This window comes from Danio rerio, chromosome 6, assembly GCF_052040795.2.
Source record: "Danio rerio strain M-AB ecotype USA chromosome 6, GRCz13ab, whole genome shotgun sequence".
Taxonomy (NCBI): domain Eukaryota; kingdom Metazoa; phylum Chordata; class Actinopteri; order Cypriniformes; family Danionidae; genus Danio; species Danio rerio.
This window is the reverse complement of record NC_141026.1, coordinates 4,770,974-4,783,043: the sequence shown is the minus strand read 5'-3', so window position 1 is coordinate 4,783,043 and position 12,070 is coordinate 4,770,974. Positions and strand designations below refer to the sequence as shown.

The window sequence follows — 12,070 nt, the reverse complement described above, 5'->3', positions numbered from 1 at the left end:
GCTACACTCTGTTCATTTGCGGCTGAAAGGGCATCCACTGTGTAAAACATATGCTGGATAAATTGGCGGTTCATTCCGCTGTGGGACCCCAGATTTCTAAAGGGACTAAGCCAAAAAGAAAATGAATGAATAAATATAAAATATATATATATATATTATAATATAATATATTTTAATAATATTACAGTAATATATTTATTATATAATAATAGTAAAAACAAAAAAAAAATAAAATAAAAATAATAATAATAATAATACAGTAAAAACAATAAAAAATTATAAAAAATATAATAAGAATAATTACTAGTAGTAATATCACATAGTCATAATAATGTATAATCACAAAACTATGACAAACTAATTTACTTAATTACTAATTTCTAACTTTATATAACTTAATTTATTTATTTATTTACTACAAACAAACAAACAAACAAACAATTCCCCCGAAATCATGCAGTGCTCTATGAGGCACTTCAGTGGGCAACAGATTAACTCTGTGGCTGTGGTGTGTGTGTATGTCTTGTAATCTTTATATTGTATAACAATACCTGTCATTTCTGACCTTGTGGGGACATTTATTTGTTCCCCATGAGGAAAACGCTCATAAATCAAACAGAATGAAGTATTTTGAAAATGTAAAAATGCAAATATATTCCTGTGAGGGTTGGGTATAGGGGTAGAGTTGGGTTACAGAGTAGAGTTACAGTATAAAAACCATGTAGTCTATGGGAAGTCCCCATAAAGATAGCTGTACAGGTTTATGTGTGTGTACCATCAGTCTCGCAGGCAGCAGCTCCGTCAGTGGTGGGACAGAGGCGTGTCTCTATCTTGCGTTTGCCGAGCTGTAAGTCATGAGGGTCTGCCAGCAGAGCTCTACAGGTATATCGGACCCTCTGCTCCTGCCGCGCTCCCAGCTGGGTCACATTAACAGGATACCAGGGGGTCCACGGTGTCGTTCGCCTCACTTCAGCACACGAGTCCAAATTACACGCTCTGTACTCCTAGATGCAGCAACACACACTTGACAAATGAAGCCTCTGGGGGAATTAGGGCTTTTGCTGATTTAAAGGGATAGTTCACCCTAAAATGAAAACTCACTATTTACTGACCCTCAAATGGTTCCTTGATCATTTGTTATTCTGCACAGTGCAATAGAAGATATATTGAAATAGTATGGAAGTCTGGTTTCCAGCTTTCTTCTTTTTGTGTTTAAATAAAGTAAAAACTCATAAAGGTTTCAAACAAGTAAAGGGAGAGCAAATGATTAGGATTTTTCATTTTTAGGTGAACTATCCCTTTAATATGACCATTTGAAGACCATACCAGAGGGCATCCAGGACACGTGTTGCCATTCTCGCAGGTTCGAACGCGGGATTGGACTCCACCACCGCAGGCCACGCTACATTTGGACCAGGCGCTCCAGGAGACCCAGGACATCGGGACAGGACATGGATTCTTCTCATTACACAGTCTGAATCACACACAAATGAAACTTTCCAGTCAGATTTTAAAATTAATTAATTGTTGTTATTAATTTAGCAAGTGCTTCTAACAAAAGCAACCCTGTTCTATTCTTATGTGTTTCTTTTCTAAATAGATTTTACCCAAAGTGTTTTAAAATGTGACACACATAGAGGATTAATCTGATACACTTATAAGATGATTATTGGTTATTAAGTTTACTTTGTTATTTAGTTAGAAACCATCAAATGAATGATGATTGAGAGTTTGCAATATGTCTTCAATTAAATCAAATAAGTTAACTAAGTTAGCTCGACTCTAATCTAAAGACTCATAGGAGTTGTTTTTAGAGAACTGAAATCAAAACAAAGCAAAAAAGCAACCCCTATTCTATTTTTATTAGTTGTTTTTGTCAGGGTTTTGCCACTCTGGTCTTGTAAATTCTTGTTTTGGTGGCAGAGCTCGGACACTACCCATGTCTGGTCCTGTTTCTGTCTCTGTGTGCGCGCGCACCGTCGTGGCAGTACGCACGTGTACGCTCCTGCTTGATGCGGCCGCGCGCGCGCTCTGCGTCGCTCAGACGCGTGCGCTCTTGTACTCGTGTTTGTGTTCGTCTGTCAGCAGCGTGGTGTTTCATTCCCAGCGTCTCAGTCTTGTTGGTTTCGGTATTGGTCGGCGCTAGGATGAAGCATGCACGCTACGTGTGTGAGCGCACGGTGAGTGTTTTCATTCATCATGTGCTCGTGTCTTACGTCTCTTGTCAAAGCACGTGCCTTGGTGTTTACATTGTGGTCACGTGCTTTTGTCGTGTGCTTCAGTGTTGTGTTTGTGTTGTCATGAACATGCGGTTAATGAGTTCTCTCATTGGCTGCATGTTCTTGTCCTGTGTATGTGAGCGCATGGCTTGTCTTGTCTCTGTCATGCGCTCTCCCGTCTATTGTCCTGTCCCACCCACCTTGTTATCCTGTTTGTAATTATTATTTTCGCCTGTCTGTTAATTAGTTTGTCATGTTCACCTGTTTGTCAATTTACTTTTGCTTTAAAATCCCCTCATGTTTTGAGTCCTGTGCCAGTTCGTCGTCTAAACTCCCCATGTGTTCCTGCTCTTGTCATGCCAGCCAAGTTTGTTTGTTTGTTAGTGTCATAGTTATGTTTTTCCCCCTCGGGGTGGTTTTTGTTCTAATTTTGTTTTATTTTTATTATCAATAAATCATCCTGTTTGCACTTGAGTCCTCGCTCCCTCATCCTTCCTGAACCCTGACAGTTTTATTTAAATAGACTTTATTCAGAGTGATTGAAAAGGTAACAGGATTAATCTTAAACACTTATAATAGGATTATTGGTTATTATGTTTAGTTTGTTATAGATGAATACTGGATACTGGATAAGACGAAATGGGACCTTACACGTATGTGAACCTACACATATAGGTAAAGTTGGTTTTATATTTGCACATTCAGACTCCTTAATAATATCATTTCATAAAAGTATGCGGTTGGCATAAAAAGCAGTGTGATGTAGAGTAAAAGTTAAGTTTTGAATGTAGCATCCTACCGTACCACACGACATGTTTGCTATTCCAACCGGTCTCTTTTTGCAACCGGGAACCCGTGTGAAGTCATGTGTGACGTGGGTTGGTAATTCGTCTATTATAATGAATATTTAGTTAGCAACCAAATGAATGACTCTGAAAGGGTTGGTACTACTTCTTGAATCAAATAAAATATAAAGTTTACCATATAGGGGTGACAAGGTGGCTCAGTGGTTAGCACTGTCGTCTCACAGCAAGAAGATCGCTGGTTTGACCCCTGGGGTCAGTTGGCATGAATGAATAAGTTTACCATATATAGTTGAGGGCTTATTCAGTTATTAGTGGATATTACTATGATAACTGTGAAATATATTTATTCTTTTTCAAATAGTTCTCAAGTGATATTTACTGAAATCAAGACTGTATTTCAGATTTGTTTTTCTTCTAGAGAAAGTCTTATTTTGGTGGGAATAAAAGCAGTTTTAAAAAACATTTTAAGGTCAGTATTATTAGCCCCCTTAAGTAATTTTTTTTTTTAGAAATGCATAAAAAATATATTCCTATTAAACAGAACTTGGGGAAAAAATATAAAAGAATACAAATTTAACAGGAGGGCTGATTTATATTTGATATTTTATATTGACTGTACATCGATATAAAGTTCACCAAGTTAGTCCGACTTCGAACTAAAGACTCAAAGGAGTTGTTTTTAGAGAACTGAATCATTTGACATCAAAACAAACCAATAAAGCACAATCTGTTGTCAAGATGATTTATAAAAGCAGCCAATGTACTGTAGTTCTACTCCTAAATGAAAGACTCTTAAAGGGATAGTTCTGTTTTGAGGTCTCACCTCTCCTCTCGGGCCTGGCCTACACACACGCGTCCTCCGTGTCGAGGTGAAGGATTGTTACAGGATCGCTGACGGACCTCAAACCCAATCCCACAGCTGGTGCTGCACTCGGCCCAGGATGACCAGGGTGTCCAGCCTCCATTCCTAAACAAACACACACAATAACACCTCTTACATCACCACTTACTTATCAATTGATCAATTTACCTAGGTTAGATTTAGGTCATGATGTCAGGTGACCAAAATTCAATGCCTAGCTAGAATCTAAGGACAACGTTATTTTGACTTCCAATAATGATGTCAACTTACGTTGATATTTGGTTGACTTTAGGTTGTGTTGGAAAGTGACCAAAATCCAATGTCTGATAGATGTCATAGTGGTAACGTCCACACAATGCCAAGATGTAATGCCAAGATAAGACTTTGATATTTGGTTGATTTTAGCTTGGAAACTGGACATTGACGTCAACCTGACATTGGGTTCTGATGTCAACCTGATTTTCATTTCTAAACAAAATCCAACATCCCCACAACGTTGGGGTACAGTGGGGTACAACATCAGTAAGACGTCATGTCCTGTGCCTGCAGGGTATTAACGTTAAAGTGCAGATTATTGTAATACCATTTGTTACTTTTTTTTCTTCTGGGTCCCACACAGTTTGTGTTGAGACAACAGGAAGAAAAATAAGTTGACTTCTTAGTGTTTACAGATTTAAGTGGATGGAACATAAAACATTTAAGTTAATACTTCAAGAATTGTGTTCTAGCTTGTGTTTTAGCTTATTTACAACAAATAGTTTGAAACAGGCCCGGATTGGCTAATAGGGGGGACCAGGAGAATTGCAGTTGCACTTTTTTCCATTTATTTATTTGACCATAGCCTCACTATTTTATTCATTATTTTGCCGCAGCTCTGCTCTTTTTATCTATTTTCTCGCAGCCGCGTGAGCAAGATGCAGACTGCAGATTAATGATGATGTAATTCAGATGAGTCACTACATTGATTGGTTTGAAATACATTACATACATTGGTTTGAAAACACTTTTTTTTTGAGTGTGTGAAACATTTTTTTTTATAGATATTTTTGCCCATTTTCTAGAGATATTTTGGTATAATTTGTATAAAAAAAGCCCCAAAAGGTGGTTCACAGTGAATTCGTAACAGCGTGTTTAGGCACTAAGTTGAGCTTTTTTATTATTATTATTATTATTATTATTATATTTAAAATGTTTTTATTTATTATTATAAAATATACTTTATAATTTTTTTTGCACTTTTTAACATTTTGATCAGTTTTTAAATATCTTTATGTACATTTAATTTTAGTCTAGTTTTAAATGTAAACTTATTTCAGCTAGTTTTCCAAAAAACTTTAATTAAAATAAATGTTTAAGTAATGTTTTTTGATTTTATTTCATTTCGTTTAAATAATTTTTTAGCGCTGTCAAATGATTAATCATAATTAATTGCACCTAAAAAAAGTTCATATTTACAAGATATTTTTTTTCGTACTGTGTATATTTTTGTGTATATAAATATGTTCGTGACTATTTCGCATAAAATACACACACTGTACAAAAAATACAAAAATATTCAAAAGAAATATATTTACATTTATATACATATATATATATATATATATATATATATATATATATAAATATCAGTTATACTAGTTTAAATATATATGTAAATATATTTCTTTTGAATATTTTTGTATTTTTTGTACAGTGTGTGTGTATTTATACATATATAAATAAATATGCACAATACACAGGTATATATTATGTAAATACAAACTTTAATCTTGAATGTGATTAATTAGGATTAATAATTTGATTGCACTATTTTATTTTATTTTATTTTATTTTATGGGTCCAAAAGCCCAATTATTATGAAACAAAATCACACTGGTTTAAAATAACATAAGGGGTAGTGTAGGGACATCTGGGAACAGCGTAGCGAGCTTTGCACCATTGCAAAGTTTGCAAAGTTCCAGCAACTTTTTCCCTTTAATAACCATGACAGGCCCTCTGGAGCTACATGAAGTCAGGCAACTCAATCTAAGAGCCCAATAATGACTTCGCAGGATGGTGTTCACAACTTCAGAGCGCTTCAGTAGCATCAGTTTTATTAAAGGCAACAGTAGCATTCTGACAAAGATGAATTAGCAGCTCATTACTCAAGCTGTATGTCATGCATTATAGACCCGGCTCTTCTTTTGTTGCACAGAAGCATTATGTCCTGTTAGTTTCTTGTACCCAGACCGGAGATGTGTGTGTTTAAACAAGCTCTCTAGGTGAAGAAATAATTGGAACATTCATTCAGTGACAGAAAGTGACTGCAGGATAATAGGACATGCAAAGGGTGAGAAGCGCTGCGTCAGCGGACTGCGGTTAACCGATTATGTGCTGTCAGGGATGTTTTCATACATTCGGGGGTGAATATGAGTCTTAATTTGGCCACAACTTTCTCTGTTTCAGCAAATGAAATGATTTTTGGTGACAAATCTTATTTTGACACATTGAAATTTTTCAAAAATTCGACCATTCATTCATTCACTTTCTTTTCATTTTGACGGAAGAAGTCTGTGGTGGGTTATTCAACATGTGGAGGGTTTCTTAGGTTATTAAAGGTGTTTTCTGTCACTACTTGTTTAACCTGCATTAATGCATTCAGTGCAAGCTGCATGATTAATCATTAAAAGATCAGGATCTCAACACCCACGTAAATGATGGTGATTTGGATATGTTTATTAATCCTTCGAATCGCTGCATTCAAATCTGTTTACAAAATGCAAAAAATCAAGAAAGAGATTCAGTCTTTAGTTTACAAAGATTAAATATCACAGAAGTACTGGGAGAATAGTTTGTAGTTTAGATAAAACCACTGATGTTTATGGTAAAGATAAAAATCGTAGTTATATGCATTTAACAATGCTTAAAAATGAAAGTTGAGGCAATTACATTATTTAACCAGTAAGTGTCGTCAACCAGCCATCAGAAATATGCCACTGAATAATTCTTCAACAATGATCATCTAGCAATGAAACATGACGTTTTATGAGTGAATCACTGAATCATTTATTGGAAATGAGACAAAAAAAAATAAATATGGGTTGTACAATAGTGTTATAACGTTAGATTTCTTCATTTTGTTTTTTTAAGTAGGGCCAGATGGAATCTGCGGACATTTTTTGCTATTTCTGCGCAGAATTTTGTAAAAAAATCTGCAGATTTATGCGGAATGATTTTGGGAGTATCACAACTAAATAAATAAAAAATAATACATTTTTACTTGTATTTATTAAATCCACTTTATTTGGTTAACAAGTCTCTCATATAATATATCTACTAAAAGACAGAAAATATTACTTTACATATAATAATTAATAATATTACATATAATATACATGTATAATATTACATATAATATTACTTTTTGACCCCTTAATAACCTAAGAAACCCAGGACATCCCGAATAACCTCCCACAACTTACAGGAAAGCCTAAATGCTTTCATACATGTGATTTGAATGATGTGAGAGGCGATCTCTCTGTGATCGTTACAAATTTAGTAAACAGCTCACGTGTGTTCTGAACCGTGGGTGGTGATCCGAACGAATCACGGATCAATCCATTCAATCCAATCCAATCCACGTGATCCATTCATTCATTTTATTTTCTGCTTGGGCCCTTTATTAATCCGGGGTCGCCACAGCGGAATGAACCGCCAACTTATCCAGCACGTTTTTTATGCAGCGGATGCCCTTCCAGCCGCAACCCATCTCTGGAAAACATCCACACACAATCATTCACACACACACTCATACACTACAGAAATTTTGAGAGGGTGCTCGCTGCAGAGCCATTTGAGCAGAGCTGAGCTCCAGCGAGGGGGAGCATGAGCTCTCGCTCTGCCTCCTGTAAGCTGTTTTAATGCGTACACCAACCCCACCACTAACCCTACCCCCAGTGACAGCACTCGTAGAAGAAGTGCAAAAAAGGTGGAGCTCAAGCTCCCCCTCGCTGGAGCTCAGCTCGCCCAAATGGCTCTGCAGCGAGCACCACTTGGAAATTTTACCAATCCAATTTACCTGTACCGCATGTCTTTGGACTGTGGGGGAAATCGGATAACCTGGAGGAAACTCACGCGAACGCAGAGAACATGCAAACTCCACACAGAAACGCCAACTGAGCCGAGGCTCGAACCACCGACCTTCTTACTGTGAGACGACAGCACTACCTACTGTGCCACTGCGTCGCCACTGTGATCCATTACATCCCTAAAAATGACGCATTTTACCTCTTCCCAACAGGGAAAAACATCAACAATCAAGAATGCTTGATAATATGGTGTCATGTCTTTGCAGACAATGTGAACTATAATCAGAAAATGTGATTATAATAGAAGCCAACGAGGGAAAAACAGCCACCAACATATAAAAAGAGTAGTCAATCTGAACAGTACACAAGGGTTAATGAGGGAAGCCACGTGGTACACACATCAGTGTTGCGGGATTGATGGACTCAAGGACTGCAGATGTTAGCGCTGTGCGGTGGCTTTCTCTCACGGAAAGGCTGAATCAGACGAAATAAAAGCGTCACACTTTTATGTGCTTTGACATTTTGATTGGCCGTGATTGAAGACTTTAGGCTGATCGCTGTGGCTCTCGTATATCAGTCTAGCCACACTGTTTACACCTGCCACTTCATCATGGGAAGTCTCGGATTCATCATTTACTCTCTCTCACATGCATACAAACACATGTGGGGTGCAGTGACAGTGACAGAGAGATGCTGTCAAACTTGAAAAATGGCGTAGAAGCATCATCATCATCATACCCAAATGAAACACAAGTCTTATATAATAGTGTTTTGAATGAAGAACAGCTTTCTTATATAATACCGGTCAAAGGTTTGAGAGCAAGTTTGTTTATTGCAGTAAATGAGAATGCATCAAACTCTTTTATTTTGAACAATACTATAGTAATTCATAGTAAATTAATACTATAGTTTTTGATTCATACTGCATTAAAGTGCATTATACTGTATATATTTACAAAATGTTGTTAAAATTCTACGGCATACTGTAGAACTGCTTATAGTGAAGTGATAAACTGTAATAGGCTAATTTAGTTTTTACTACAGTAAACTGTGATGTATTGTAGTATGATATACCCTATAGTTGTAGAGTAGTACAGTATTTGGTCATTTGTTTAAATTACTATAGTTGTTGTGTTACTTTAGCTTAAAGAGCCCCTATTATGCATCAAAAAAGGTCATATTTTGGTTTTAGGGGTCTACGACAACTCAAAAAAACACTTTCATTGTCTTATAATATGCATTTATTTTTACCTAATTATCCCACCGACTCCCATATGATTTGTTCTGCGATTCATTTGTTCCTAAACCCCTCCTTGGCGTGATGCTAATCTGTGCTGGTTGGTCCGATGACCAAGGCCAGACGGAATCTGCGGACGTTTTTTGCTATTTATGCTGAGAATTTTGGTAAAAATCTGCAGGTTTCTGTCACGTTTGGCGTGATCAAAACAGAACAAAAACAAAAAGGTGCGGATCCAAATGCAGATTTAATATTAAATAGTGCGGTAACAGTGAACAAAATCCAAAATCCAAAGTAACAAAATAACATACAAACAACAAAACAGATTAAACACGAACTAGACTTAAGCAAGATACAAGAGCGAGATCAAAAACAACATACCTGACAAGCTGACAAGATAGACAAACGACGCAGTGACAAACAGAGGTGAAATGGTTGTATAAATAGTCCAGGAAATCAACAGGAAACAGGAACAGCTGTGAGCCAATCAGTGTACGTGGACTGGGTGTAATGCGCATGGTATGCATGAACTTGTAGTCTTTTGGGCGCTGTAGTTAATTTTCAAAGTCTGTGAACAGTCATGACAATTTCTGCGGAATTATTATGGGAGTATCCAGCGGAGTATCATAACTAAAACCTTAATATATTAAATAAATAGTAATAAATTACTGAACAAAAACAGAACAAATTCAGATTTACACATTTAGTCAAGTAAATAAACAGAATTAATAATGGGCTAAAGAGTGCAGAGTGTATGTGTGAGTCCAATGCAGGAGTGCATTAAAGCAACGCAGTTTAACACCAGAATATTGCAAATTCTCAGAAAAGCTTCAGGTCTGAGCTATGAAAAATAAAAATTAATTTAATCACCCTTCATTTGTTCAAAACATTTTTGAGTTCTGATGAGCAACAAAAGAAGATACTTAAGAAGAAAAGCTGGTAGCTGGCAGCCATTGACTTCCATAATATATATATTTTTTCCACTATAGAAGTCAATTGGTGCCATCAATCAGCATTCTTCAAAATATCTTCTTTTGTGTTCGGCAGAAGAAAGAAACTCATAAAGGTTTAAAACCATACAGTATATGTATTACAGTAAGTGACGTGTACCTGGAGCAGTTGGCCACCTCTATATTAGCCCCGACACACTTTAGTCCTCCACACTGGGGTCGAGGGTGATCGCAGGCCCGGGTGCGACACTGGCATGTGCTGATGCCTTCCCCTCCGTCATCATGGTTACAAGCCTGCCATGTTGACCAATCACTAAAGCCGCCATCTTGAGTGAGGTTCCTCTCCTGCACATATAAACGCATAGATAATACAGCTGAACTGACATCACCAAACTTTGCTATCAGATTAATCAAGTTCAGTTTCTTTAAATGTGCAAATATGTACTAATTTGAATATATTTTCAGAACAGAAATGTAAACATTGGATGGAGCCATGTTCAACAATCGTGTTATGAGTTTAAACATTCTATTAGGAATAATATCCTATTAAAATAAAGCAAATTAAATATTGCACCCCAAGCTCATTCTGAAAACGTAGTCCCGTGGACGTTTCTGGAGACCGCGAAATACGTCCTGGGAGGTACGTACGGCTGCATTTCATTTTTTTAAGCAAACGCTACGGGGCGGTGTGACGCCATTCCCTATTGCGCTTGCCGGCTGACCGCTTACCTCCGTGTGGAGGGCTTTCCCGCCGCAATCAGTTTGTCCGGTCAGCTCATCGTGTGCGTTGGCGGACTTCAGATGCAGAGAGGAGGAGTTGACAAAGGCGTCCGGGTTAATAAAAAAATAAAGCGAATGAGTTCATAACAGGGTGAGAACGTGGTGTAATCTGAAAACGTGGTAAAAAAAAACAGACGAGGGTTTTTCTTTTTCTAGACGGCTTTTCTAAATTGTTGCTCGGGTTTAGGGAAGTGAGCGGCGGGCGGGTCAATCGGTAAAACTGGTTGGGTTCAGGGAAGGAGGAGGGTGGGTCAGCCGATTGGCCGGTCGCGCAGTCAATCATTCGGTCAGTCAGACAGCGGCCTCTGGTGGGTTGACGCAAGAACAGCGCGGGCGCGAACGGCACTCGCGAGAGTCGTTCGAGATACAAAAAAGCGCACACAGCGGCCTCTCACGGATTCGCGAAAACAAAAACTGCACAAATATGTACCTCCCAGGACGTATTTCGCGGTCTCCAGAAACGTCCGCTGGACTACGTTTTCAGATTGAGCCTGGGTTGAAATATTAAGAAGCCCCTCTTTTCATTCTGATATATAGGACGAGAATAAAAGCTGGATAATTTGATATTCTCCAGCGATGTTCTCCATAAGATGATTAATTTTACTGTCAGTGTGAAATTAAATTTAATTTCCTAAAGTGATTTCATATACAGTGCATCTGGAAAGTATTCATAGCGCTTCACTTTTTCTTCATTTTCTTATGTTACAGCCTTATTCCAAAACAGATTAAATTCATTTATTTTCTCAACATTCTACACACAATCCCCCATAATGACAATGTGAAAAAAGGTTTTTTGAAATTGCTGCAAATTTATTACAAATAAAAAAGCTGAGAGATCAGATGTACATCAGTATTCACAGCCTTTGCTCAATACTTTGTTGATGCACCTTTGGCAGCGATTACAGCCTCAAGTCTTTTTAAATATGATCAGAATATGATCAGTCAGAAGCTTTGCACACCTGTCTTTGGGAATTTCTGCCCATTCCTCTTTGCAGTACCTCTAAAGCTCTATCAGGTTGGATGGGAAGCGATGGTGTACAGCCATTTTCAGATCTCTCCAGAGATGTTCAATAGGATTTAGGTCTGGGCTCTGGCTGTGCCACTCAAGGACATTCACAGAGCTGCTGTGAAGCCACTTCATTGATATTT

At 37.5% G+C, this 12,070-nt stretch overlaps 1 protein-coding gene across 1 annotated transcript in view; it reads right to left on the bottom strand.

Annotated features, from left to right (window-relative positions):
- Nucleotides 1-12,070, bottom strand: part of sema5bb (sema domain, seven thrombospondin repeats (type 1 and type 1-like), transmembrane domain (TM) and short cytoplasmic domain, (semaphorin) 5Bb) — a 116,883-nt gene that overhangs the window by 11,191 nt on the left and 93,622 nt on the right. The window contains exons 13-16 of the mRNA XM_087256449.1: nucleotides 10,302-10,486; nucleotides 3,849-3,992; nucleotides 1,327-1,474; nucleotides 776-1,004 (exon numbers count right to left, since the gene is read on the bottom strand). Of these exons, the coding sequence (XP_087112575.1) occupies nucleotides 776-1,004; nucleotides 1,327-1,474; nucleotides 3,849-3,992; nucleotides 10,302-10,486 (706 nt within the window). The remainder of the gene's footprint in view (nucleotides 1-775; nucleotides 1,005-1,326; nucleotides 1,475-3,848; nucleotides 3,993-10,301; nucleotides 10,487-12,070) is intronic.